General features: G+C 66.7%; 14 protein-coding genes across 14 annotated transcripts; 9 read left to right on the forward strand and 5 right to left on the reverse strand.

Annotated features, from left to right (window-relative positions):
* The first annotated feature begins 345 nt into the window (after window positions 1-345).
* Window positions 346-1,151, forward strand: MICPUCDRAFT_57269 (uncharacterized protein). Its single transcript, XM_003057700.1, has 2 exons — window positions 346-469; window positions 608-1,151. Exons 1-2 carry the CDS (start codon window positions 371-373, stop codon window positions 1,031-1,033), a joined length of 525 nt encoding a protein of 174 aa, XP_003057746.1. The 5' UTR covers window positions 346-370; the 3' UTR covers window positions 1,034-1,151.
* Window positions 1,152-1,736: 585 nt separating this feature from the next.
* On the forward strand, window positions 1,737-2,270 carry MICPUCDRAFT_11487 (uncharacterized protein; the record flags this gene model as incomplete). The annotated part of the gene is made up of 1 exon (XM_003057701.1): window positions 1,737-2,270. A coding segment is annotated over one exon (534 nt), but the record flags the coding sequence as incomplete, so codon positions are not given.
* Window positions 2,271-2,386: 116 nt separating this feature from the next.
* Window positions 2,387-2,995, reverse strand: MICPUCDRAFT_39326 (uncharacterized protein; the record flags this gene model as incomplete). Its single annotated transcript, XM_003058072.1, has 1 exon — window positions 2,387-2,995. One exon carries the CDS (start codon window positions 2,993-2,995, stop codon window positions 2,387-2,389), a length of 609 nt encoding a protein of 202 aa, XP_003058118.1.
* Window positions 2,996-3,177: 182 nt separating this feature from the next.
* MICPUCDRAFT_39327 (uncharacterized protein) lies at window positions 3,178-4,168 on the forward strand (the record flags this gene model as incomplete). Its single annotated transcript, XM_003057702.1, has 2 exons — window positions 3,178-3,486; window positions 3,692-4,168. The coding sequence occupies 2 exons, from the start codon at window positions 3,178-3,180 to the stop codon at window positions 4,166-4,168; spliced, it is 786 nt and encodes a 261-aa protein (XP_003057748.1).
* Window positions 4,169-4,262: 94 nt separating this feature from the next.
* Window positions 4,263-5,916, reverse strand: MICPUCDRAFT_57274 (uncharacterized protein; the record flags this gene model as incomplete). The annotated part of the gene is made up of 2 exons (XM_003058073.1): window positions 4,263-5,539; window positions 5,706-5,916. The coding sequence occupies 2 exons, from the start codon at window positions 5,914-5,916 to the stop codon at window positions 4,263-4,265; spliced, it is 1,488 nt and encodes a 495-aa protein (XP_003058119.1).
* A 352-nt stretch (window positions 5,917-6,268) lies between these two features.
* MICPUCDRAFT_70872 (calcineurin-like phosphoesterase) lies at window positions 6,269-8,530 on the forward strand (the record flags this gene model as incomplete). Its single annotated transcript, XM_003057703.1, has 1 exon — window positions 6,269-8,530. One exon carries the CDS (start codon window positions 6,269-6,271, stop codon window positions 8,528-8,530), a length of 2,262 nt encoding a protein of 753 aa, XP_003057749.1.
* Window positions 8,531-8,562: 32 nt separating this feature from the next.
* Window positions 8,563-10,374, reverse strand: MICPUCDRAFT_57276 (NURF complex component; the record flags this gene model as incomplete). The annotated part of the gene is made up of 3 exons (XM_003058074.1): window positions 8,563-9,140; window positions 9,224-10,200; window positions 10,349-10,374. The coding sequence occupies 3 exons, from the start codon at window positions 10,372-10,374 to the stop codon at window positions 8,563-8,565; spliced, it is 1,581 nt and encodes a 526-aa protein (XP_003058120.1).
* Window positions 10,375-10,579: 205 nt separating this feature from the next.
* On the forward strand, window positions 10,580-10,789 carry MICPUCDRAFT_57277 (uncharacterized protein; the record flags this gene model as incomplete). Its single annotated transcript, XM_003057704.1, has 1 exon — window positions 10,580-10,789. The coding sequence occupies one exon, from the start codon at window positions 10,580-10,582 to the stop codon at window positions 10,787-10,789; it is 210 nt and encodes a 69-aa protein (XP_003057750.1).
* Window positions 10,790-11,539: 750 nt separating this feature from the next.
* Window positions 11,540-12,442, reverse strand: CDKD (uncharacterized protein; the record flags this gene model as incomplete). Its single annotated transcript, XM_003058075.1, has 1 exon — window positions 11,540-12,442. A coding segment is annotated over one exon (903 nt), but the record flags the coding sequence as incomplete, so codon positions are not given.
* Window positions 12,443-12,689: 247 nt separating this feature from the next.
* MICPUCDRAFT_45455 (H+-or Na+-translocating f-type, v-type and A-type ATPase superfamily) lies at window positions 12,690-14,606 on the forward strand (the record flags this gene model as incomplete). Its single annotated transcript, XM_003057705.1, has 3 exons — window positions 12,690-12,771; window positions 12,894-13,393; window positions 13,553-14,606. 3 exons carry the CDS (start codon window positions 12,690-12,692, stop codon window positions 14,390-14,392), a joined length of 1,422 nt encoding a protein of 473 aa, XP_003057751.1. The 3' UTR covers window positions 14,393-14,606.
* A 136-nt stretch (window positions 14,607-14,742) lies between these two features.
* MICPUCDRAFT_57280 (glycosyltransferase family 32 protein) lies at window positions 14,743-18,692 on the forward strand (the record flags this gene model as incomplete). The annotated part of the gene is made up of 1 exon (XM_003057706.1): window positions 14,743-18,692. The coding sequence occupies one exon, from the start codon at window positions 14,743-14,745 to the stop codon at window positions 17,980-17,982; it is 3,240 nt and encodes a 1,079-aa protein (XP_003057752.1). The 3' UTR covers window positions 17,983-18,692.
* On the reverse strand, window positions 17,981-22,786 carry MICPUCDRAFT_57281 (uncharacterized protein). The gene is made up of 3 exons (XM_003058076.1): window positions 22,458-22,786; window positions 21,969-22,152; window positions 17,981-21,859 (listed from the first exon to the last, which is right to left on the reverse strand). Exons 1-3 carry the CDS (start codon window positions 22,590-22,592, stop codon window positions 18,069-18,071), a joined length of 4,110 nt encoding a protein of 1,369 aa, XP_003058122.1. The 5' UTR covers window positions 22,593-22,786; the 3' UTR covers window positions 17,981-18,068.
* An 867-nt stretch (window positions 22,787-23,653) lies between these two features.
* On the forward strand, window positions 23,654-24,528 carry MICPUCDRAFT_67366 (uncharacterized protein; the record flags this gene model as incomplete). Its single annotated transcript, XM_003057707.1, is given in 3 exon segments — window positions 23,654-23,766; window positions 23,964-23,980; window positions 23,982-24,528. The coding sequence occupies 1 exon segment, from the start codon at window positions 24,010-24,012 to the stop codon at window positions 24,526-24,528; it is 519 nt and encodes a 172-aa protein (XP_003057753.1). The 5' UTR covers window positions 23,654-23,766; window positions 23,964-23,980; window positions 23,982-24,009.
* A 157-nt stretch (window positions 24,529-24,685) lies between these two features.
* On the forward strand, window positions 24,686-26,166 carry MICPUCDRAFT_70866 (uncharacterized protein; the record flags this gene model as incomplete). Its single annotated transcript, XM_003057708.1, has 3 exons — window positions 24,686-24,940; window positions 25,165-25,386; window positions 25,585-26,166. The coding sequence occupies 3 exons, from the start codon at window positions 24,686-24,688 to the stop codon at window positions 26,164-26,166; spliced, it is 1,059 nt and encodes a 352-aa protein (XP_003057754.1).
* Window positions 26,167-26,279: the final 113 nt, after the last annotated feature.

The raw sequence follows: 26,279 nt of genomic DNA on the forward strand, positions 1-26,279 counted from the left end.
CCGACGAGTCAGCACGCGGCGGCGAAGACCGAGAAGTTGCTTTCTACACGCGCGTTTTTCACCCACCGCCCGGTTTCAACATTTGATCGCGGTCCCATTCAACTGACCGACCGATAAACTGGAATGGCCCTGAGTTGATCTGGGTATGGGCGCGTCAGGTAGACGGAACGCGACGCCGCGCGCGGAGGACACGACACACCCCCGCGCGCCTCGTCGGGCAGATCGCCGGCGACGCCGAGTCCTTCGCGCACGCGCTCGGAAGGTCCGCGCGGGAGGAGGAGCACGACGACCGCGAGCGCGCGCGGAGCGACGCGGCGGTAGATCTCGCGGGCGGGGCGACGCGCGTCGGCGATCGCGGAGAGAGGGCGCGATGTTTTTTCACATCGAGCAGGAGAAGAACATAGTCCTAGAGCCGATGTACTTCGGGAAGCGGATGCGGGAGATGATCGAGTCGCGGGTCCGGCAAGAGGTGCGCGTCTCGCGGACCCTCGACGCCGCCTTCGAGTCGCGCGACGCCGCTCGATCGCGCCTCCCGTCGAACCCTAAATTCCAATCCGTCCCTTCTCACGATCGATCGAACGCGCCTCCCTCCCTCCCTCTCTCACAGGTCGAAGGAAGCTGCACGGGGAGACACGGGTACATCGTCATGGTGACGAATATCGTGCACATCAGCGAGGGGATGATCACGGACGACGGCACCGCGCGCGCGAAGTTCCACGTCAAGTACAGCGCCATCGCGTTTCGCCCGTTCAAAAACGAAGTCTTGGACTGCGTCGTCGTGCAGGTGACCAAGTTCGGGTTCTTCGCCGAGGCCGGCCCGCTGAAATTGTTCGTCTCGAACCAGCTCGTGCCGGAAGAGATGGTGTTCGAGAGCGTGGACGAGAACGCGTACGTCGACAAGACGGACATTTCGCACAGGATCGTGAAGGATATCGAGGTGCGCGTGAAAGTCGTCGGGCTGCGCATCGACCACAACGAAATATTTTGCGTCGCAACGATGAAGGAACCTTATCTCGGACCTAGTCCTGCCTAGGACTAGGTGGAGCGGTAGAGGTCGCCGCGTGGACGGTGCGACGTGTTGGGGGTGGGCGGAGATGCGGGTATCTTATAGCGAGCGCGGCGTCGATGTAACGAAAGAAGACGCCTCGAACAACGCGACGATTTTGCATCGCCCAACGAACGAAACCTGAATTGAACTTCGGATCGATCTTCGGAGTCCTCGCGAACACTAGCCCCGCGCGCGGGGTCGTCGCATGCGCTCGGCGTCGACGTTCTTCTCCTCCGCGCTCGCTCGTGCGCTCGCGCGCGGTCGCTCGCGCGCGCCCGAGCCCTTCGCCTCGCGCGCGCGCGCGGTGCGCGCCGTCGCTTCCGTCACGATGCCTCCGAAACGACGCGCGACCGAAGATCCGCCGTCGCGACGCGCGAGAGCGAGAGCGTCGGCGACGAAGACCGCCTCGCCGCAATCCCCGGCGAAGCCTCCGAAGACGCCGTCGCCGATCAAACCCGCGAAGCCGGCGAAGCGCGCGCGCGCCGTCCCGCCCGTCGAGGACGCGGTCCCGCGAACGCCCGAGGACGACGACGGACTCCGTTTCGGAGACGTCGACGTCGCGCGCGCGCTGGCGTCCGTCTCCGCCGCGGACGCGACGATGGCGGCGCTGATTCGAACGCACGGCGTCCTCCCCAGGATCGCGTCGTGCCAGGAAGCGCGCGCGCGCGCGACGGAGCCGAACCGCGCGTTCCGGTCGCTCGCGAGGGCGATCGTCTTTCAGCAGCTCAACGGCGCCGCGGCGGCGACCATCTTCGGCCGCGTGCGGAGCGCCGTCGGCGCGGAGGACGACGAGACGGCGATGACCCCGGAGGCGTTCGCGCGCGCGAAAGACGAGGACCTGCGCGCGTGCGGGTTATCCGCGAGGAAGCTGGAGTACCTGCGCGGGTTAGCGGCGCGGTTCTCGAGCGGCGACGACGACGACGACGACGACGGTCGCCGCCCGGCGTTGACGGATGACGCGCTCGAGGCGATGAGCGACGAGAAGACGACCGCGACGCTCCTGGAGCTGAAAGGCATCGGCGAGTGGAGCGTGCACATGTTCCAGATGTTTTATTTAAATCGCCCGGACGTCCTTCCGGTGAAGGACTTCGGCGTGAGGCAGGGGATGATGATCGCGTACGGACTGAGAGACCCGCCGAAGGAGGAGAAGATGCGCGAGATCGCGGCTTCGTGGGCGCCGTATAAGACGTTGGCGAGCATGTACATGTGGGCCGCCGCGGACGCGGCGAAGGCGTCGAAGGGGAAGAAGGAGACGCCGCGATGATAGACGCCCGCGCAACGCGCGAGCTAGGGCTACTACATGTACAGTACGTTAGGTTACAGTAGTATACGTTAAGGTTAATATCCCCCGTGCGGCAGGTCCTTCATCGCGGCTCGGAATACGATGTAATTCGGCGGCGACTCGACGTCGAACGCGATCACGAGCTCGGTGGACGGGTCGTACGACGACACCAAGTTCGCGTGCCTGGCGAAGTCCGGGTCGTCCTTCAACATTTCCTTCACCTGTTTCTCGTCCAGCGCCATGAGCGTGCACTGGTTGTCCTCGATCGTCCTCGCGCCCATCATTATGAGGTGCCGCGACTTCTTCGAGCTCTTTTGCTTCCGGACCACGTCTTCGATCATCTCGCGGAGTTGCATCCCCGGCTTGGTCTGCTTCTCGAGTATCTCGTTGCATCGACTCAACAGGTCCTCGCTCGTGGAGTCCACCGTCTTCATCGACCGATGCATCGCCTTGTCGTCGTTCTTCGCCGTCAGCGCGGCGAGCACGGCGCACATCTCCTTGTGCCCGTTCGTCGCGCGCTGCCAATCTTTCACCTGGCAATCTTTTCCGCAGTACCAGCGCGATTTGCACCTCGCGCACGCCGCCGGCGGGGGGTCGTCCTTCATGCGCAGCTCCTTGCCGCAGCCGCCGCATCTTCCGACCCACGACATCTTCAGCTCAGTCATCGCGGGGCGTGGTGGACGAACCCGCGGCGTCGTCGGCGTGCGGGCGCGGCGGTAACAATGCGCCCCATTCCTTTCTCGAAAGTCCCCTTCCGACGACGGCGACACAGCGCTAGCAGCAGGAACTCGGGATAAAACGACGGGCGCGCTCGAAGACGGCGCCACACCCTCGAGAGCTCGGCACGATGGCCTCCACGACGAGCCTTCGCGCGGCGCCCCGCGCGCCCGCGCCCGCGAGACGCGCGCGCGACGCGCGGACGCGTCGCGCCGCCGCGAACGCGCGCGCGGCGCCGCGTCGCGACGCGACGGCGGAGAACACGTCATCGTCGCCGTCGTCGTCGTCGTCGTCGACGCCGTCGCGACGCGCGCTGCTCCTGTCCACGGTCGCGACGATCCCGCTCCTGTCGTCCTCTTCCGCGCGCGCGGTCGAGGTGAACGCGACGACGGTCACCCCGGTGAACGCGTACATCGGGCTCATGGACGGCAGAGACGCGGTGCGCGCGATGACGCGTCGCGCGTCGCTCTCCGCTAGTTCGATCGTTCCGAATACCGAACCGTCGCGTCGATCGATCCGTCCGTCGCCCCGCGGCGGCGGTTCGTCCGCGGCGCGTCCGTCCCGCCGCGCGCTGACGTCCCGTCCCGACCACCTCCGCCCGTCCACCGCCCTCCGCGCTCCCCCCCCCTCATCCCTCCTCCCAGATCGTCTCCGCGATGGAGCTCCAGGGCCTCCCCGAGGGCGGCCGCAGGTCGCGCGTGATGAACCTCCTCCCGAGGTACGCGGACAAGGCGAAGACGATGACCGCGGTGCTTCCCGTGACGATCGCGACGTCGTTCGGGGAAGTCGTCGACGTCGGCGTCGGCGTCGACGGCGACGGCGACGGCGCGGTGCCCGCGAACGGACTGGGCGCGATGGAGGACGTGCTGCTGGGCGCGAAGAACTTGACCGTCCTCGCGAAGTACGTCGCGGACGGGACGCCGTTCGGCGAGGAGGAAGTCCCGCAGGCGTCGTTCGCGGCGGCGGTGGAGGCGTGCGATCGCATCATCGAGGCGGCGCCGGCGGACGTCATGAAGAAGGCGTCCGGGGAGCGGTGCAGGAGGTTGATATCGAGCGCGGTGGACATGGAGGAGATGAAGACGTTCGCCGCGTCGCCGGCGTGCGATAACTACGGGAAGTGAGGAGGAGGAGGAGGAGGAGGACGCGGGGGTATCGTATTATGGTGGCTCTTCGCGCGCGTGCGGTATTAAAAATTCAGCGTCGGCGTTCGCGCTTCTAGTCCTTCTTCTCCTCCGCCGCGGGCGCCGCCTCCGCGACCGGCGCCGCCTCCGCGACCGGCGCCGCCTCCGCTGCGGGTGCCGCCTCCGCGACCGGCGCCGCGGGCGCGGCTTCGACGATAGGCTCGACGACCGGCGCCGCCGTCGCGTCCATCGGCGGCGCCCCCGGCATCCCCGCGCCCGCCATCGGGTTCATCCCCGCGCCCGCGCCCGCGGCGCCCGGGAACATCGTCGCGAGCTTCATGAAGACGTTCATGATCTCCGGGTCGTTCTGGTACTTCATGATGTTGTTCGGGTTCGACGAGCAGTCCATCACCGCCTGTTGAATCTTCGGGTTCTGGAACGCCATCGCGAGCTCCGGATCCGCCATGAGCTTCTCGATCGCGTCTTGCGGCGTCATCCCCATCTGCGCGAATTGCTCTTGCACCTCCGGGGAGTTCACGTCCGGCATCCCTTCCATGTTGCCGCCGCCTTCCTTCATCTGCTTCATGATCCCCTTGAGCTGGTCCTTGTACATCGGGTTCGTGAGGAGCATCTCGAACGTCTCCGGGTTACGCATCATCTCGGGGAGGTACGGGTACATCATCTTCTGCATCTCCGGGTTGCGCAGCATGTTCTGCATGTACTCAAGATCAGCCTCGTCGTCGACCCCGCCCTCGCTCGGCGGCGGGGTCGAGAACGGGTTCGGCGCCGGGTTCGGCTCCGGCATCGCGTCCGCGGCGTCTTGGAAGAACGATCCGCTGCCGGGCGCGGCGGTGGACGGCGGCGGCGTCGCCGGCGCAGCGGGGGGCGGCGTCGCCGCCGCGGCCGGCGCGGCCGGAGCTGCCGCGGGCTTCGGAACCGCCGTCGCGGTCGTGTCCACCGCGGGCGCCGCCGCCGCCGCCGCCGCGGGCGTCGGCGTCGGCGTCGGCGTCGGGAACGGCGGGAACGGCGACGCCCCCGGGGCGCCGCCCATCGGCGGCATGCCGGGCATGCCGCCCGGCGCGCCGCCCGCGCCCTTCATCGCCTGCTTCATCATCTGCTGCATCATCATGCTCTGCATGTCGCCCTTCTTGCCACCGGCGAACTCCATGACCTTCATGACGCCGATCGCGATGGCGGCGCCGATGCCGATCATCACGAACCCGTTCGACCCGCTCTTTTGCGGCGGCGGCGGGGGGTAGTAATACCCCTGGGGGGGGTAGCCCTGTTGCGTCCCGTACGCGGGGGGCGCGCCGGGGGCGCCGGCTTCGCCCACGTTCACCCCGGGGGTGGGCGGCAGCGGGAGAGGGGGGCCTGTCGAGAGAGGAGAGAGGGGTCTCATCAGTCGCGAGCGAAGAGCGCGAAAGTGGATAAATCTTTTGGATCGGCGGATCGCGCGCCGAGCGACGCGCTCGGGGAAACGCGCGTCGTTCGAGCGACGAGACGCGCGCGCGCGCGGTCGATCGCGACTCGGACGTACCCTGGGGCGGGTAGTATCCCGGCGGCGGCGGCGGGATCTCGTTCGGCGGCGACGGCGACGCCGGAGCTTTCGGCGCGGACTTGGCGGCGCGCGCGACGAGGGAGACGCGACCACGATTACCGACGACCCTCCCGACGACGCGGGTTGGGAACCGGGTGTTGGCGCGAACGCGGACGGGCGTCGCGGCGGCGACCGCGCCTGCTGTGGCCATGTTCGCCATTCGTTGACGTCGCGGAGCGGACGGCTGCGCGGCGTGCGGGTGGGTGTGACCCCGAAGCGTCGACGTCGATCAAAATCACAGCCCCGACGGCTCGGGAAAAAGCGCAGCAGGCGGAAAGTAGGAGGCGGCCTCGCCACAAATTCCGGATGTGCGCGTCGCGTCTCGCGAGAGATTCCGTATGGGAAAATAGTTAGCCTGTTGCAGACGGGCCCACGAAAAGCAAGCTCACACGAAAAAAAAATTTGCACACGAAAAAGTCCGAGACGGAAGCCGAGAAACTTCCTGTCCGAACGACACACGGACGAACGCGACCCGCGTCGCGGCCGCGGCGGTTCCATCCACCATGGAGACCCCCGGCTCGCTCTCCAACGCAGACGAAGCCGCGATCCTCATCCAGAGAGCGTACCGTCGAGTCCAGCGACGGATCGCGAAGGACAACGAGGAACTCAGCGCGATCCTCAACGCGCTCGAGGACCGCGAGGAGAACCGAATCAACGAGCGACGACGCGGCGTCATGGCGACCGTGAACCAAGCGCTCGGATCGCTCGCGCGGACGACGCGGATCAAGCTCAAGGACATCAGCGCGGACATCGGTCTGCGCGCGCGAAGCGCCAAGGACCCGTCGGAGATCGCCGCCCTCCCGACGCTCACGTCGGGGTCGATCGAGAACCTTCTCCGCGGCCTGGGCGAGGACGAGCGCGTCTCGATGACGGACGCGCTCGCGATTCTCCAGGCTGTCGCCGTGCTCTTCGCGTCCGAGCCGTCCGTTATCGACGTCGCGGTACCCGCGGGAGGGAAAGTCGTCGTCGTGGGCGACTTGCACGGGCAGATACACGACCTGCTGCACGTGTTTGCGTCGCAGGGGTTGCCGAGCGAGAAAACGATTTACGTCTTCAACGGCGACCTCGTCGATCGCGGCGACCACGCATGCGAGGTGTGCCTGCTGATCTTCGCCCTGAAGCTCGCGCGCCCAAACAGCGTGTACGTGAACCGAGGGAACCACGAGGAGCCGCACATAAACATCTACGGCGGGTTCGAGGAGGAGTGCCTCGGAAAGTACGACCACTCCGTGTTCCAGACGTTTCACGCCGTCTTCACGTGGCTCCCGTGGGCGTGCGTGATCAACGGTAAGACGCTCGTGTTACACGGCGGTCTACCCGGGGACCCCACCGTGCGGTTGCGGGACATTCGAGAACTCGCGCGCGGGCCGGACGTCCTCGCCGCGGACCACAACATGGGCGACGAGAAGTGGATGAAGGACTTGATGTGGAGCGACCCGCATCCGAGCCCGGGGTTTCGGGGGTTCGAACCGAGCGCGCGCGGCGCCGGAGTGTTGTGGGGTCGCGACGCGACGAACGCGTTTTTGGACCGCGAGAAGCTCACGACGCTCGTGCGATCGCATCAGTGCGTCGACGAGGGGTGCGAGGTGACGCACGGAGGCAGAGTGTACACGGTGTTCAGCGCGTCGAATTACTGCGGCGCGGGCGGGAACAAGGGCGCGGTTGTGATTTTCAAAGAGAAGGCGGAGAGGCCGACGAAACACGTCAAGTGGGACCATCGAAAGATAAAGCACAACGCGCTGACGCAGACGGTGCAGACGAGGCGGGAGGGCAAAGCCGCGAAGCTCGCGGCCGCGGTGGCGCAGGCGTCGGAGTACATCTACGAGAACAAGACCGCGTTGCTGCGGTACTACGCGCTCGGGGACGACGCCGACGACGGCTTCGCGACGTTCGAGTGGTGGGCGACGGGCCTGTCCGAGGTTCTGCAAGTCCGAATGAAGTGGCTCAACCTTCTGTACGACCTGACCACTCCGGACGAGATCGACCCGGAGCGCGGGGGCGTGTTGTACCGCAAGTGGCTCTCGCGGTTCCACGTGCACATGAAGGGCGGGTGCAAAGAGTGGCAGTCGGACGTCGCGTCGGAACTCGTCGGGGCGATCATGCAAGGCGGCGGCGACCTCGCCGCGGCGTTCGAATCCATGGACGTGAACCACGACGGGGAGTTATCCCCGGAGGAGTTCCGCGCGAGCGTCCGCGCGCGGTTGCCCTCGCTCGCGGTTTTCTCCGACGCGCAGCTCGACGCGGTGTTGACGTCGTTCGACGTCGACGGCAGCGGCGAAGTCGATCGCGGCGAGTTTGTCAAGTCGCTCGCGGCGTCGATCGAGCCCGCGCGCGAAGGAAGACGCCGCGCGCGCGTCGGTCTTCAGTGGGACACGTCGGGGGGCGAGGAAGTCCCGATCACCCCGACGTCGAACGACCCGCAGGACGTCGTGCGGCTGCTCGCGGACGCGATCGCGCGACTGTTCTTCACGCACCGCGCGGAACTGTTTCACGTCTGGCGGACGCACTTCGACGTCGACGGCACCGGGTCGATATCGTCGTCGGCGTTCGCGGAGAGCGTTCGCGTCGCCGACGCCGCCGCTTGCGCGCACGGGGGCGGGAAGCTGATCTCCGAGAAGGCGATCGAGCGGTTGATAGAGGTGTTGGATAGCAACGGCGACGGCATGATCGATTTCGTGGAGTTCTCGCGGAACGTCGGGTCCCTCGTCAAACGCGCGTTGGGCGCGTTGGAGCACTCCCCCGAGGTCGCGCCAGTGGCGTATTAGGGTTAATCTAAGGTATCATTAGGCATCACAAATCAGTCCGTCTCCATCGCTCCCGCGCCTTCGGGGGCGGCCGCGCCGTCCCCGGTCGGTTCCGCGCTCTCCTTCTCCTGCGCGTCGCCCCCCCCCTCACCGCCGCCGCCCGCCGCCGCCGCGCGCACGCCGCAGATGGTCGCCTTGTGCTTCTCCAGCTCCGCGAGCGCCTCTTCCTCGGGGCGGTAGATCAAGTCGTTCATCCTCCACATCTGCAGCGTGTTCCCGCCGTCCCCGGAGCTCACGCTCGCGATCGTCATCGGATCGAACGGGTTCCAGTGGAAGTCCGTGACGGACGTTTTGTGCCCGGCGTGTTGGAAGACAATCTCCGGCGCCGCGGTTTTCTTCTTCTCCGCGCTCTGCGCCGCGCCAATCTTGTTCACGTCCCAGACGTTGAGGTACCCGTCGTCCGCGGACGAGCCGAACATCCCTTTCTGGTCCGGGCACCACTGCACGCACGTTACCGCGTCTTTGTGCATCGCGAACGTGTGCACGCAGCACTCCGCGCCGAGCGCGCCGAGCTTGCGTCGGTCCCATGAAGTAGAGACACCAGCAAAAAAGAAGTCAAAGTCAGCACTCGCTTGGGAAGATAGTAAAGGCATGACGCGACGGAAAGAGACGCGTTTTGCAATGAGTAAGAGAGAGGGAGTTGCAAAGATAAACCCAACCAAAGTTTGACGGTCGCGTCCGCGGAGCCCGTGAGGATTACATTTTCGTCCAGCAGAGACCAGTCCACGGTGTGCACGTCCTCCCCGTGCGCGTCCGTCACCTTGTGCGCGGGTTTCGTCCCCGCGCGCGCGTCCCAAAAGATCAGCGCGTTGTCGTCCCCGACGCTGCACAGCTCGCTCGCGCCGGAGGGGTGGAACGACACGTCCTCCACGGTGTCCGAGTGGCCTTCGAACGTCGTCTTCGGCGCGAGGCTCGGGGCGCCGTCGAAATCGCCGCTCTTCGCGCCGACGCCCTCACCGTTCCCGGTCGCGCCGCTCCCTTCCTTCCCGTTCGTGCACAGCGATCCTTGATCGTAATCGGAAACGTCCCACAGAAGGACGTTACGATCCTTCCCGCCGGACGCGACTTTGAAACCCTCGCGGTGCACGTCGAGCGCGAACTCGGCGTCGTCGCCGTGCCCTCTCAAGACGAGATCCGGTCTCGACGGCTTCAGCGCGCCCGCGATCGGGCAGAGCTCCCCATCCTCGCCTCTGCCGCCGTTCGGCGCGTCCCTCTGCGCGGCCGGGCCCGTCTTTCTGTGCGGCTGCGTCTCCGTGTTCCACACGAGAAGTTCCGGCGCGTCCGTGTGCGTGACCAACAAGTTCGGCGACGCCTGGAACTCGCGCATCTTGTTCACCTCCCCCGGGTGGATAATCGTCTTGAAGCCCTTCACGAACGCGCTGCGCGTCTCCTCTTCGAACACCATGTGCTCCGCGGCGGCGACGCGGCGTTTGATGACCTCCGCGTTGGCGACGACGAGGGTGTTTGGGAAAAACGGCGACCCGTCCGTTTGCTCGCTCAGGTACAGGCGCTGCTTGTGCTTGTACTCGTTCGTCTCCAGGACCGCGCCCCATCGCACGGAGAGGGACGGCCACACGAGCCTGTGGTGCGCGAACCAGTCGTACAGGAACGGGACGAGGTTCTTCCATCGCCTGCGCGCGGGGGGAGGGGGGTTCCGACGGGGGTGGCGCGAGATTCAGGATCGCGTTTGAACGAAAAGGCGAGGGATGGATGATGAATCGTGGAAGGATCGTCCGCGGGTTCGCGCGGGCGACGAAGCCGCGGGGGGAGGATGCGCACCCGTAGGAGTCCGCGTCCGTCGGCATCGTGTCGCTCGCGGTGAAATCGCCTCGACGCGCGCGATCCGATCGAGCGCCCTGATCGGTGCGTCGCGCTCTGCGGCGATGACGCGGTCGCAGGAAACTTCGCTCGCTTACCCGCGCGAATTTTGCAGGAATTTTGTTGGAAAAAAAGGGGCCGGGTTTTAGGGTTACTCTCCCGCGCGCCCGTGGGCGTCCGTCGCGCGCGATCATGCCGAATCAGCGAACGCACCGCCGCCGTCGTCGTCGTAAGAACGGTGCAGATCCAACCCCGCCGCGCGGACCCTTAGACGACATCACCGAGGACCTGGCGTGTCTCGTGTTCACGCACGTGGACTACCTCAGAGACCGCCGCAGCCTCTCCGCCGTGAGCAAGGTCGTGGGTCGCGACAGGAAGCGTCTTGGCCCCTCGAATGGATAGCTCTCCGCTTCTATCTCGAACTCATCGGATACTGACATGTGACGCGTTTGAGCAAGATTCTACCTTCGAGCGGCCTCGGCCTCGCGAAGGCGGCGGACAACGGACGCCGCGAACCGCTCGTCAGACGCGCAGAAGACTCTCGCCGAGGACTCAGACGAACACGCCCGGCCGCTCCGAGCGAAGGCGCGCGCGATGACGACGTGACACACCGTCATCACAACCACTACGACTAGCTCTACGTTGCACACGACACGACGACGCCACCCTCGGCTCGCGTCGCGATCTAATTCACCCTCCACCCTGCTCCTCGCTTCCCTCCTGCGAAGCCGCTAAAAACGCGACGTCCAGGTCGTGCTTCCGCTTCCTGAGATAGGCGCGGTCCACGGTGCTCAGCGCGGGCCTATCGCAGGAATCCAACCCGAGCTGCCCCATCGCGTCCGTGCCGTGTCCGCCGCCGCTCGTGCTCATCGGCGCGCCGCCGTCCGCGCGCTCGTCCGTGTCGCGATCGCCGCCGCCGATCCGTCGGCCGCCGTCGAACTCGCCGCGGTTGCGGTCGCGGTCGCGGTCGCGGTGCGGCTCCGTCGCGGGGGATTCGTCTCGGTCCGCCGCCGCGAAGTGCGCGGCGTCCCCGGCGCGCGGCGCGGTACTCGCGCGCTTCGCATCGCCGCCGTGCACGCTGTCCGGCGGCGGCATCAGACCGGAGGTTCCTCGCCCGGCGTCGTCGCCGCCGCCGCCGCCGTCGTCGCCAAACTTTTGCGTCGGACGCGGGAGGTCCGGGAAGGGCGTCGCGAACGGCCGCGAGCTGAAGTACGCGTGCTTCAGCGCGTCCGCGGCGCTCAGTCGCTTGTTCGGGTCGAACGCGAGGAGTTTCTGCAGGAGGTCTAAGGCCTCCGGCGGCGCGGTCGTGAACAGCTGTCTGAGCGGCGGCGCGACGCCGTGCGAAAATTCCACGTAATCCGGCATGTTCTTATGCCCCGGCCAATTCTCCTCCGTCGGCGTCCCGAGACCGGCGTATATCCTCCCGAGCTGGTCGATGTCCGAGCTCCCGGGGAAGTATGGCTTGCGCAGCATGAGCTCCGCGAACACGCATCCGATCGCCCACATGTCGACCCCGGGACCGTACGCCTTCGACCCCAACAGCAGCTCGGGCGCTCGGTACCACCGCGCGAACACCTGATGGGTGAAGCGTCGGTTCGGCGACCCGAACACGCGCGCGAGACCGAAATCCGCGAGCTTGAGCGCGCCGTTCGGCGCGATCAGAAGGTTGTTCGGCTTCAAGTCGCGATGAAGGACCCACGAGGCGTGGCAGTACGCCACCGCCTCGAGCGTCATCTTCACATACGACTTCACCTCCGGGGTGCCCAAGGGCAGGAACTTGTCCTTCACGACCGCCTCGAGGTCGCTCTCGCACATCTCGAACACGAGGTTTAAGTTGCGCTTGTGCGGGAACACGTCCACGAGCTCGATGACGTGCGGGTGTCGCAGCTCCATGAGCAGCTTGATCTCGCGAATCGCGGTGAAGTTGACGCCCTCCTTGTATTTCCCCAGGCGGATCTTTTTGATCGCGACGTGCCGGCGCGTCAGCGTGTCCTCCGCCTTGGTCACGACCCCGAACGTGCCCTCGCCGAGGACCGCGCCCTTGATGTAGCGCTCTTTCCCGGACAGCGCCCTCGGTCGCGGGGGGTCATCGGTCGCGGCGGTCATCGCGCCGGGGGTTGTGCGCGCGGCCGAGGGAGCGGGCGCGATCTCGCGTCGCGTTCAAAAACTCGTAGAGTTCGTCCAGTCGCGCCGTTCGGCGACAGGTGCGCGACGCTTCGCGTCTCTTCCGAGAGATCTGACGCGCATCTCGCGGCGCGCGCGCGGCGGCGGAGGACGGCGTTCGCGCGGCGCGAGAGGAACGATGGGTCTCGAGACCGACTTCGCGAGGACGCAGCTGCAAGCGGTCGCGGCGACGAAGGCGCTCGCGCAGGAGCCGCGTCTCGGTGCGCGCGCGTCCCGCCCGCCTCGACGCGATCGCGCGAACGCCCTGTCGCTTCTCTACTCTCGTAAATAACGAACGGCGCGTCCTCCTCCTCCTCGCTCCCTCGCCTCGCGCGTCGCGCAGAGTATCGCACCGTGACCGGCGTCAGCGGCCCGCTCGTCGTGTTAGACAAGGTCAAGTCCGCGCGGTACGCGGAGATCGTGCGCGTCGAGCTCGGGGACGGCACCGCGCGACGCGGGCAGGTGCTCGAGGTGGACGGCGAGCGCGTCGTCGTGCAAGTCTTCGAGGGCACCTCGGGGGTGGACGCGCGAAACGCGACGCTCGCGTTCACGGGCGAGGTGTTGAAGGCCCCGGTCGCGGAGGACGTCCTCGGGCGGATATTCAACGGCAGCGGCGACCTCATCGACGGCGGTCCGAGGGTGATGCCGGAGAAGCTCGTGGACGTGCAGGGGTCGTCGATCAATCCGTCCGAGCGCGCGCACCCGGAGCGGATGATTCAGACCGGGATCAGCGCGATCGACGTCATGAACAGCGTCGCGCGAGGGCAGAAGATCCCGCTGTTCTCCGCCGCGGGGCTGCCGCACAATGAGATCGCGGCGCAGATCTGCCGGCAGGCCGGGCTCGTGAAGCGACCGCTCCGGAGAGAGGAGGGAGGAGGAGGAGGAGGAGGAGGAGGAGGAGGAGGAGGCGGGGAGAAGCACGCGACGGCGACGGCGACGGCGACGGCGACGGCGAACGAGACGCACCTCCTCGACGCGGACGCCGGCGCGGACGCGCGCCAGGACGAGTTTTGCATCGTCTTCGCCGCGATGGGGGTCAACACCGAGACCGCGAACTTCTTTCGCAAGGACTTCGAGAGCACGGGCGCGATGGAGAAGGTGGTCCTTTTCCTAAACCTCGCGAACGACCCGACGATCGAACGCATCATCACCCCGAGAATCGCGCTCGCGACGGCGGAATTTCTCGCGTACGAGAAAGGGAAACACGTCTTGGTGATACTCACGGACATGTCATCATACGCGGACGCGCTCAGGGAGGTATCCGCCGCGCGAGAGGAAGTCCCAGGACGACGTGGGTACCCGGGGTACATGTACACGGACCTCGCGACGATTTACGAGCGCTCCGGGTGCATCAAAGGCCGCGGAGGAAGCATCACGCAGCTGCCCATACTGACGATGCCGAACGACGACATCACGCACCTGATTCCGGACCTCACCGGGTACATCACGGAAGGGCAGATATACGTCGACAGGCAGCTGCACAGCCGTCAAATATACCCGCCGATAAACGTCTTACCGTCGTTATCGCGACTGATGAAGAGCGCGATCGGCGAAGGGATGACGCGCGAGGACCACGGCGATGTGTCGAATCAACTGTACGCCAACTACGCGATCGCGAAAGACACGCTCGCCATGAAGGCCGTCGTCGGCGAGGAAGCGCTCAGCGACGAGGACGCGCTGTATCTTGAATTCTTGGACGCGTTCGAGCGCGAGTTCATCGACCAAGGGAACGTCGGACGGACGATACGCGAGTCGTTGGACGTCGCGTGGACGACGTTGCGGATTTTCCCGCGCGAGCTCCTGAGGCGCGTGCCCGAGAAGATACTCGACGCGTACTACTGACGACCGCCGACGACCGCGCGCGCGGGAGTCGAGGTCGCCGCGCGAGAGACGTACGACGGGAGCGGGGGGAGGCGCGGGCGACGACGGGTTGTTGAGGACGGCGACGACGAGACGCGCGCGCGGACACGGTACCTTCTCCGCGAAGGCTACACGTGTAGCTAGAGTCTAGAAAAAGTTGTCATCGCTGCGGCGATCTTCGTCACGAGATCGATCGAGCTCGCGATGCGGCGTCGACCCAACGACTGGACCGAGCTGTTCCAGACGTTCATCAGCATCGCGCGCGGCGTCGGCGCGGGCAGGTCGCCGCCGCGGGCTCTCGACGCGCGCGGCGAGCGCGCGCGCGCGTCGATATGGACGCCAGGGCGCATCATAGGACCGACGGCGGCGGCGATACGTCGAGGTGCGCGCGCGTCGACCGCCGCAGATCTCGCCGCGGCGCCGCGCCGTCTTCTCGCGCGGTTCGAACGTTCCGCGTCGCCCATCTTTCGAGATACACACATCGCTCGCTCCGCCGCGTCCGCCACCGCGCTCCCCGCGCTCGTCGCTCCCTCCGCGCCGCATCGCTGACGTCCCAGCGATCCACCGCCGGCCCTCGCGCTCTTCCGCTCGCGCGCAGGGACATCGAGATACCGAGCGCGAGCGCGTCGCCGAATCCGAACTTGCGCCGAACGACGAGCGGTCTGCGAGGCGCGGACGACGCGAGCGACTCGAGCGGCGACGGCGGGTACGTCGACGGCCGCCGCAGCTTCTTCAAGAAGAAGACCGCGACCGCGGACCCGCTGCGCTCGGTCGAGGAGGGGTACTACCGCGCCCCGGACGGCGGGCGCGCGCGGAGCAAGAGCCCGAAGGCGCGGTCGCGGCAGCCGACCATCGCCTTCTCGAGCGTCGGCGGCGGCACGGTCGTGTCCACCCTGGACGACACCCTAGGGTGCCGGTGCAGCTTCCACCTGCCGTCGAACGTGCAGATCTTCCGCATGTTCGCGTGCATGATCGTGGGCATCCTGCTCGTGAAGGTGTCGTTCGCGCCGGGCGACCGAGGGTTCACTCGGCGGGGGAACCGGCACTCCGGGATCCGGAACTTTGACCTGCGCCAGCTGTACGAAAAGTCCGACCTCGCGTCCACGCAGGCGAACTTCGGGACGGTGCGCTTGGGGGACGTGCGGCTCGGCGGCGACGCCGCCAGAGGCGGGGCCCGCGACGCGAGGAGAGGCGGGAACGGCGCGGAATACGGAACGTCGACCGACGGAGACGACGCGGCTTTCGGCGCCGCGCCGACGCCGCTGAAAATCTCGCGCATCGTCCACCAGACGTACAAGTCCAAAGACGTCCCGGAGCGAATGAAGCCGTTCATGGAGACGTGGAGAGCGATGAACCCGGGGTGGGAGATGCGATTCTACGACGACGAAGGCTGCACGGAGTTTGTGAAGCGAGAGTTTCCGGAGTACTACGACGCGTACGCGGGGCTGCCGAAGCACGTGGAGCGGTCGGATTTTTTTCGGTACCTCGTCGTCCTGCGCGAAGGCGGCGTCTACGCGGACATAGACACGTCGTGCGAGAAACCGCTCGACTCGTTCATCAACGCGAACGACACGCTCGTCGTCGGGTGGGAGAACGAGTTCGACACGGACGAGATGGCGTACAGCCGGCACTTTGTGCGGAGACGGCAGGTCCTGAACTGGGCGTTCGCCGGCGCCGCGGGGCACCCGGCGCTGAGAGAGACGTGCGATCACGTCAACGAAAACTACCAGCGGATTTTCACGAACAACACGAACCGGGACACGCTCGAGCGCACGGGCCCGGGCGCGTTCACGGATTACGTCATGAAGAGCTTTTGGCGGCACAGCCCGGCGAACCGGGACGCCGCGGGGTCGGTCGCGGGGATGGTCCCTTGGGGGTACCGCGGACGAGAGACCGAGGCGTTAGGCCGGCCGGACGCCTCGAAGTCGCCGTGGAACGTGCGCGTCTTGTCCAAGGTCGCGTTCGGGACGCACCCGACCGGGGAGGACGGCGTGTCGCAGGACGACCCGGGCGTTCTCATCGCGCATCACTACCTCGGGTCGTGGAAATCGAAACAAGGATGGACCGCGCATAAAAAAGGCATCGTCGGGCACGTCAAGCTGTTCGTCAACGCGATGAAAAAAGACAAGCAAGACCTCGTGAACTTCCGCGCGGAGCTCTCGCGCTTGGACGAAAACTACGCGATGCCGGACGTGAACCCGAACGCGGCGTACCCGGTCTCCGCGGCGTGGGAACCGCCGTTCGACGTCTTGACGCCGCTGCTCGGCTCCGACGCGTCGACGTCGACGCGGTCGACGCTCGAATCCGGCGCCGCGGTGACCGCGCGAGGGCGGTGGCAAGCCGGGGTTTGGGACCCACGGGAGCCCACGAGCGCGGATGCGCTCGTCGGGTCGCTCGCCGCGCACGACTCGAACGCGGTCTTGGTGGACGTCGGCGCGGGGATCGGGTTCTTCTCCCTCGCCGCCGCCGCGCGAGGACGACGCGCGCTCGCGTTCGAGTCCGCCGCCGCCGCGGCGTCGCTCGTGGCCGCGTCCATCGCGCACAACGACTTCGGCCACCTCGTGCGCCTGGACGAGACGCGCGTCGGGGGGAAGGGGGAGGCGTACTGCGAGGCGCTCTTAAAGCGAGCGAAGAGGGCGGCGAAGAAGAAGGGGACGGACGCGACCCCGGCGACGACGGCGACGGAGGAGGCGCTGCGTCTCGCCGCGGCGGCGAGGCGGACGGCGACGGCGACGGAAGCGGATACGGAAGCGGATACGGGGACGGGGACGGGGACGGGGACGGAGACGAGACGCTTCCCCTTCCCCGCGACGAACGACGCGTTCCGCTGCGAGCTCGCGGTCGAGGCGGGGACCAAACCACTGGACGACTTGATCCCGCGCGACGTCGACGTCGCGGCGATGCGCGTCGCGTCCGACGGCTGGGAGACGCACGTCCTCGAGGGCGCGCGGCGGCTGCTCGCCGAGCGCCCGCCGCCGATCGTGCTGCTCGAGCTCACGCCTCGCAGGACGCGCGGGGCGTCGAGGGACGCGCTCGCGGACGCGCGCGCGACGTTGGAGTGGATGTTTTCGTTGGGGTACGACGACGTCGCGCACTCGGGCGCGGCGTGCGACGAGCGGTGGGAGAACATGACGAACTTCGTGAACAATCGCGGCGGGTTGGGGATGGAGACCGCGGAGACGATGAAGCAGCCGACGTGGTGTCACGTCTCGCGCGCGGACATCCCCGCGATCGTCGAGCGCGCGGACGAGGATAAGCCGGAGAGCATCTTGTTTCATCACAAGCGCGAGGCGGAGCGAAGAAAAAACGCGCCCCCGCGCGCGGAGGCGAGGACGGCGCCCGCGCCCGCGGCTCGGACGGAGGCGGCGGACGTTGAGGACTCGACCTCGACATCCTCGAAGGAAAGCGACGTCGTCGACGCCACCGATGAGATCGCCGCCGACGCCGACGCCGACGGCGTGGACTTCAGCGACTTCGACGACGTCGAAGGCGTCGTAGGGGAAACCGTCGACGTCGAGGACGCCGGAGAAGAAGACGTCCCGGAGACGCCGAGGGTTCGTCGGGTTCATTAGATGACCTTAACCTTATCTTAATATGAACAATCGAAAGAAAAACTACATGTGCACCCCGGTGACTTAACGCGAATGAATCGATTCGCTTACTTCCCCTTTTTGCTCAGAACCGGCTTGATCGGCGCGGCCTTCTTGGGCGACTTCGCCGTCGCCGTTCCGCCCTTCGCCGCCGGCGCTGGCGCCGACGGCGTCGCCGCCTTCCCTCCCCTCGCCTTCGGGACCGGCGCCTTCGGTTCAGGCATCTTCATCGTCGGAGACTTGTTCAGCTGCATCTTCTTAATCTGCAATTCCTTCTTCTTCTGCGCCTCCGCGCGTTTCTTCTCAGCCTTCGTCATCGCCTTCTTCGCCTCTGCCTCCTTCGGGGGCAAACCTTGCCGCTTCCGCATCACCTCCTCCGCGGCGCGTTGCCGTGCTTCCCTATCCGCCACCGCCTTGGCCTTCTCCGCGCGCATCTTCTCCGCGAGCTCCTGCTTTTTCTTCGCCTCGTACGCCGCCAACTGCGATTTCTTCTCCTCTCTCTCCCGCGCCTCCTCCGCCGCCTTCTCCGCCGCCTTGGCGCGTTTCTTCTCCAGCGCCGCTTTTTTCTTCGCCTTCTCCTCCCGCTCCGTCTCCGCCTTCTTCGCCTTGATCTGCTCCATCTCCGCCTTGACCTTAGCGTTGTGCGCGTTGATCTTCGCTTCTTTCCGCTTGATCGCCGCGAGCTCCTCGGCTTTCTTCGCCTCGAGCGCTTCCTTCTCCGCTTCCTTCTTCCTCTGAAGGAACGTCTGCGATTTCGTGAGCCGACTCATCATCCCGGCGGTTTCCGCGGGGGACAGCGTCCTCTTCTCCGAGCTGAGCGCCTCGCCTCCGTTTTGTACTCTCCACTCGTCCGCTTCCGCGAGCGCTTCCTGCGTGAGCCGGCAGAAGAAGTGCCCGCCGTCGTTCACGCGCTCGTACCCGGGCGGGAGGTCGCAATCGGAATCTTTCGCGAGGCGCGCGTTCAGGGTTTTTCGAACTTGCGCCTGCGCGGCTTCCCCGAGCAGCGCCGCGGACGCCGCCGGGGAAGCGCCTTGCATCCCGCCCATCCGGTTCGGGGAGGACAACGAGTCGAACGCGTCCGTTCTCCCGGACGCGCGCGCGGCGGCGGCGAGCTCTAAGCGCTTCTTCTTGATCCTCGCCTCGAGCTTCGCCTCCTTCGCGAGCTTCGCTTCCATCTCCATCTCTTTCGCGATTTGCTTCTCGCGATTCTTCACCGCGATGGCGTGAATCTCGCGCTCGCGTTCTTCGCGTTGCAGCCGAAGCCGCTCGCCCTTGGGCATGTTCCGGTAGTCCTCGCCGTGTAAGCGCGTCTTCGGGCCCGACGGCGCCCGCGCCGGGCCCGGACGCGTGACCGGCGTGGGATTCTCCCGCGCGTACCTCCCCTGCGCGGCGAGCGCGCCGCCCGCGCGAGAGATGCCCTCGAAGCCAACTCTTTTCGGCTGCGCGTCGCCGAACGCCGTCGGCGTGTCCGCGAAGTACTCCGACGCGAGCGGCGGCGGCCCGGGCGTCGGCCGCCCGCCCACGTTCATGTGCTCCATCCTCTGGATCATCCGCATGGACTCCCTCTGGTGCGGATCCATGCCGTCCGATCCTCCAGGGGAGTCGTCGGGGGATTCGAGCGGCAGCGGTGCCGCTCGCGGGTGTTTCCTCGCGCCGTACTCGCCGTCTTCGCCTTCGTCCTCCTCGTACGCGTCCTCCCCGCCGCGCTGCGGGGACGATCTACTCGCTAAGTACTCTTCGTCCGAGGAGTTCCGCATCGCCTTCTGCAGGATGGTCAACGCGTTGTCGATGTCCTTGCTGTGATGCCCGAGCTTCGACGCGTACGACGCGCCGCCGCTTCGGAGAATGTCCTTGAGGTGCAACACGCCCGGCCCCGCGACTTTCGCCATCGCCGTGGCGCACGCCGCGATCGTCTCCCCCGCGGCCCTCTGTTCCTCGGTCCTCGACCCATCCGTGGAGCGGCCGCCCATCATGAGGCGCGACATCGCCGCGCCCGCGGCGCGCTCGATCGTCTCCTCCGCGGCGTCCTCGCCCTTGAGCCGCGCGGCGAGTCGCGTCGCAGCCTTGAGCGCGATGGCGCGCTCTTGCGTGAGGTGCTTCAGCGCCCTCCCATCGGGATCGACGTGATCGAGCGCGGTAGTCAGGCACATGTTCAGCAAGTGCAGCGCCGGTCGCGCTTCGAGCCGCGCGTGCTCGGCCATGGACGCGATGAGCGCGAAGTCGACGCGCTTTAATCCCGGGTGCGATCCCCCCTGCGCGCTCTGCTTCACCACCGGGTCGACGAGAATCCCGACGGGAATGTTCGCGTGCGAATCCAACGCAACCTTGAGCTCGGCGCTTATGAAGTCCCTGACCGGGTTGTTGCGCACGTGCTCGATGAACATGAACACGATCGTCTTGTACACGACCGGGGAGTACGCGTTCCCGCTGTTGATGAACGCGTGCAGGAGCTGGAACATGCACGCGAGCGCGTGGATCTGCGTCGCCGGTTGCGGGTCGCGCGCCGTCTTCTTCAACACCGCGACGGCTTTCCTGCAATCGTCCCCGATGACTTCAATCTCGTCCGGGAACGCGGACCAGAGCGTCGTGAGCAACGTCAGAGCGCTCTCGCGGAGCTCCACGGGTCCCTCCGCGCAGCGCAGCGCCTCGAGGAGGATCGCCCCGGGGGTGTCCGCGCCCGCGATCGCGTTCCGCGGCCCCGCCCCTCGGGCGAGCAACGCGGGAATCAACACGTTCAACGCGTCCACGAATCGCCGCGGGTTCGTCCGCGCGTCCGCGCCGTTCCGCAAGTCCTCCAGGAGGAAATGATGCAGCCCTTCGCTGCAGATGCGTTCGACAATCTCCGCGATCGCGGCCGCGATTTGCGCGCGCATCACCCACTCGTCGCTCCCGTCCTCTTGCCCGTGGTATCCGAGCGCGAATCTCGCGCCCGCCACCTCCTCCGGGTTCTCCGCATAATTCGGCATCGCGTCTCTCGCCGCGGCTCGCGCAGCCTCCGCGACCGCCTTCGCGTCGCCGACGCGAATGTTCGACGTGTTCACCGTGCCGCCGGCGTCGCACAGCAGCGTCGTGAGCGCGACGGTCGGTCCGCCCGGAGCGGTGAGCCAATCGTTCGCCGCCGGGAGCGCCTCCGGGCCGAGCGCGTTTGCCAACGCGCAGAGCGCGCGCAACGTCTTCGCCACGATCTGCTTGTCGTGCGACAAGAGACCGGCGGAGAGGACGTCCATCGTCGCCTGCATGCTCTGCCCGCCCTCGCGCGCGAGAAGCTCCGCGAGGAACTTCATCTCCACGTGCAACCCGTCGAGCCACTTCTTCGCGGCGTTGGACCTCGACCCGGGCTTGTCCCCGGCTCTGACCCAGTCGAGAAACTTGCTCGCCTGCTGCCCGACGAGGACGACGCCCTGGCCTTGCTTCAGACCGAACGGCCCCTCAACGGTCCGCCCGAGCAAGTCCAGTGGCGTCTCCGGCTCGCTCCCTCCCTTTTCAAACTGGAACGGGTCATCGCGTTGACCCAACGGGAGCGGCCCGGGGGAGTTGACGCGCATCTCCACGGCGTCGAGCTCGCCGTTCATCCGGGACCCGGTCGCGGGGCCGAACTCGTCGTCCAGCTCCCTGTTCGTGAAGTTCTCGCCGTTATTCATGAGGTGGCCCATGCGGTCGTTGTACGGTGCCGGGGATTTCACGCTCGAGAACGCCATCGCGTTGTCCATCTCGGCGTTGTAATTTTTCGAGCTCGAGTTGGACTCGGGACGCGCGCCGCCGCGTTGGCTCGGGGACGCCCCCGCGCGGATCAACGGCGGGAGAATCCCGACGACGCGCTCGTAGAACTGCGCGAGGAGCGACGCGCACTTGTCCGAGTCTGTGGATCGACAAAAGAGAGCGATCGTCAGCGTCGGGAGGAGGGGGAGGGCGGGAGAGGCGGCGGAGACGAATTGGGATCGCGTTTTTTTGTTCGCGCGTTTGCGCACCTCCGGCGACGAGCAGGGATTTCGCGTTGTCGTCGAGGACGATCCCGAACGGCTTCAGCACGGGGCCGAGGAGGTTCCAGTTGTACAGCCTCGCGACGGGTCCGTCGCCGTCCTTGAACGAATCTAACGGCGCCGGGGGCATCCCGCGTTGCGCGCCGAGGTTCGAGAGCAGCGTCCCGAAAGCCTGATCGATTCGCGAAGGGACCACACCGGGGAAGATAATACGCGTGAGCGGGCGGCGGTCGTCGTCGATCGGCGACGGGCTCGCGCGCGGATCGCGCGCGATATCGATCGCGACGGCGCGAGACGACGCGGACGAGCGGGGGATCCTAGAGTGACGACTCGAGGGGCGTGATCGCGGTCGGGGACGCGGTCGGACGCGCGCGCGCGGCGTCGCGCGCGCGGGACGCGCGGGTCAACCGCGCCCCCATCAGAAGAGAATCAATCACGCGCAGGGCGCGAACTTGAAACACGCGCGCGGGGACGCACCGATCCGTTCTCGAACGCGTACGACGAGTTATCGTCCATGACCACGAGGCCTCGAGCGTTCATCTGCGGGTGCGCGCGGTCGTCCACGCATCCGAGCGCGCCGAGCCACTTGTACACCTCGGGATGAACCTCCATCGTTCGAGACGCGGCGCGCGCGCAGAAATCCGTTCAGTCGAACGCGCGACGCCAAATGCGCGATCGATCGACGGCGATTATTCCTCCCGCCCTCGTCGCGCGCGCGTCCTGTGCGCGGGTGCGATCGACGAGGTGCCGAAACGGAAAGGTTCTCGCGACCTGACGCGCGAACGACGCCGGACGTGCGCGGCGCGGGTCGACAGTGTGCGACAGCGCGCGGATGGACGGACGCGCACGTACGAACGAATCTGAAACTTAGCACGCGACGCGACGCTCCGGACGGGAGAAAGGCGCACACGCGATCAACGAATCGCGATCAACGCGGCGAATCGTTCGCGATCGAACCTATGAAAACGCGAGTCGTCGGTGAAAACCCTCGAAAACACCGGTCAACGTGTTCCGAATTTGGCATCCCGAGGCACGTGTAAACAAACGTGTGTAATAACAGACTCGACGTTGATGTGTTCTCGAAAAATCTCTTCAACCCCCCCCACCCCCGCCCTCTCTCTCTCTCCCCTCACGACCGCATCCCCCTCATGATCTCGTCCACGTCCTCCTTCGTGATCGCGTAGTCCGCCCCGTGTCGCTCCTGCAACGCCGCGAACGCGGACGAGAGCCCGTCCTTCATGCTCGCGAACGCCTCCGCCATCCTCCGCTGCCGGTCCAACGGCATCTGCCCGAACGCGTCCAGACCGGCGCGCTCCACGCCGACGCCGCCTCTCTGCTCGACGCTCTGGTCCACGTCTCTCTGCGCGCGCGCGATGGACGCGAGGGAGACCTCCGCGTTCTCCGGCACCGCGGCGACGTTGATCAGGTTCGGGTCCAGATCGTCTTCGTCGGAGTCGTCGTCGTCGTCGGAGTCGCCGGCGTCGTCGTCGAGAGCGCCTTCTCTCCGCCACCGCATCCTCGCTTCCTCGTCCACGTCCTCGAGCTTCCTCCCCGACACGAACCGCACGCGTCGAACGTCCACGGTCTCGATGCCGTGCTCGCTCTTCGCGTCGTAGTGCAGATCCCACTCGCCCTTCGCGAGCAACGCCGCCGCGGTCACGTCGTCTTCGCCGCGCGACGTCGGCGGACGCAACGCGCCGCCCCACCACACGACGACGCTCGTCGCGTCGGGGGACTCCGGGTCGGGCCCCTCGGAGATGTCCCACTTGACCTCGAGGCGGTCGCCCTGCGTAAGTGTGCGTTGAGGACGGAGTGGTTTGAGTGGTTTGAGTGGTTTTCGTGAGAAGGGACGGCGCGCGGTCGATCGAGGACGGACGGAAGGACGGACGGATGGGAGTGATGGATGGGAGTGATGGATGGGAGTGATGGATGGATTTGAAGACTACGAACGACGCGCGAAAGGATCTGGCGGATCTCACGCGCCTCGTTCAGGTCGAGGTCCGCGACGACGACGGGCGGCGGCGGCGCGATGACCGGCGTCTCTTGGCTCGCGCCGCCGAGCGCCATCGCGAGCGCGTCGTCCGTGGACTCCACGGATCCCGCGCGCGGTCTCGGCGCCGCGCGCGCGGCGTCGCCGTCCGCGTCCGCGGACGCCTTTCGAACGGCACCCGCGGCGCTCGGGGCGTCGTCTTTCGTGGTTTTCGCGTCCGTCGCCTCCACGGCCGCCGCGGGCGCGGCCTCGCCGGGGTTCGTCGCGTCGTCGTGGGACATGTTGCGCGCGTGGAGAATCTCGCGAAGTGCGTGCGCGACGCCGCGCGAGTTTGCGGTGCGGGACGCGACGCGTGCGCGGGCGGGACGCGCGGAGCCTTTTAAAAGATGGCACCCGCAGCTCAGGTCCGCAGCTCTCGCTCGCGGCGCGTGGTGTTCGATTAATTTTTCGACAGCTCCGAGAAACCGTTGCTCCCACCGCGGCGAGGCACTACGCAGCGCGCGCACGCACGCCGCACGTCCTCGTTCGCGCCGCGAACGCGCGAGGGATCACGCGTGAAGTCGCAATCTAACGGTGCGTCGACGCCTCGCTCCTCGCGCGCGTCGCAGCGCGCGTCTTCCGGCGGAGGCGCGGCCGCGTCGAATCTCGCGCGACTGACCCGCGAATGAATCTCCCCGTTTCCCGCACGCAGGCGCTCGCGGAAACGACCGCGATCATGGACGCGAACGCGCGTTCGAACATTTTAGGCAATGCGGGGGTGTTGGCATCGAGCCAAGGGAACGCGTTCCGCGCGGGAACGACGACGACCGCGCCGGCGAAGAGCGTCGAGTTCGCGATGCCCGCGGCCAGAGGCGCGGGGGTCACAACGAACGCGAGCGATGCCGGAAAGGAGAACACCGGCGCCGCGCGCGGCGCGGCGGCGAACGCGAGCACGAGCGGGGAGGAAGCTCCCGCGGAGAAACGTTGGCAGGTGTGTTTCGATTCCCTCTCTCCCGTCTCGGCGGTCGTCCCGACGTCGCGTCGCGTCGCCCGCGCGCGTCTCCGTCGCGACCCGTCGAGCGCGGATTTGAGATTCGACGCGCCGCGCGCAAACGGCTAACACTTTCATCGCGAGTGAGCGGCGCGCTCGCCGCCTCGCCCCGCGACGCCGTCGTCCTGACCACACTCCCCCACGCGACCCACCCGCGCGCGCAGCTGAGCGACTTCGACATCGGCAAACCGCTCGGTCGGGGCAAGTTTGGGAACGTCTACCTCGCGCGCGAGAAGCGAAGCAAGTACATCGTCGCGCTGAAGGTGCTCTTCAAGAACCAGCTCCAACAGTCGCACGTGGAGCATCAGCTTCGCAGAGAGATCGAGATTCAGTCGCACTTGCGGCATCCGAATATCCTGAGGCTGTACGGGTACTTTTACGACCAGGTGCGCGTCGCGATCGCTCGTCTCGTTGGTCCTCGACGCGTCGTCGTCGACGCCCTCGCGGCGTCCAATCGATGCGCCCCCGCGCGACGTGATGAATCTTTTCTTCGTTCGCGGCGCCCGCCCGCGGCGACGTCGCGTCCCCTCTCGCTCTCGCGCGCCGAGACTCACCCGTCGCCCCTCGCCCTCCTGAACCCACAGAACCGCGTGTACCTGATCCTCGAGTACGCCGCGCGAGGTGAGCTGTACAAAGAACTCCAAAAAACGAAGCGATTCAGCGAGAAGAAGAGCGCGACGTACATAGCATCGCTCGCGCGCGCGTTGATGTACTGCCATCACAAGCACGTCATCCACCGCGACATCAAGCCAGAGAACCTCCTCATCGGGATCAAAGGCGAGCTCAAGATCGCGGACTTTGGCTGGAGCGTGCACGCGCCGAACTCGCGACGACAGACGCTGTGCGGGACGCTGGATTACCTCCCCCCGGAGATGGTCGAGGGAAGAGACCACGACAGCGCCGTGGACGTGTGGTCCCTCGGCGTTCTCGCGTACGAGTTTCTCTGCGGCGTCCCTCCGTTCGAAGCCGAGGGGCACTCGGAGACGTACAAACGGATCCTCCGCGTGGACCTTCACTTCCCATCGCACGTCAGCGCGAACGCGCGGGACATGATTAGCGCGCTCCTGACGAAGGACCCGAAGACGCGCTTGCAGCTGAGCAAGCTGTTGGAGCACCCGTGGATCACGGAAAACGCGTCGCCGAACGGCATCCCGGCGGCGGAGTGATCGATGATCACGTCGGGAGTTCGTCTCGCGAACGCAGAGAGGGTTGGGGGGGTTGTCGTTTCAGGCGCGCGCGCCTTTGATTGTAACGTACGATATTCTTTACGCGCGGTCGT

The sequence above is a fragment of the Micromonas pusilla genome (genome assembly GCF_000151265.4).
Source record: "Micromonas pusilla CCMP1545 genomic scaffold MICPUCscaffold_4, whole genome shotgun sequence".
Lineage (NCBI taxonomy): Eukaryota > Viridiplantae > Chlorophyta > Mamiellophyceae > Mamiellales > Mamiellaceae > Micromonas > Micromonas pusilla.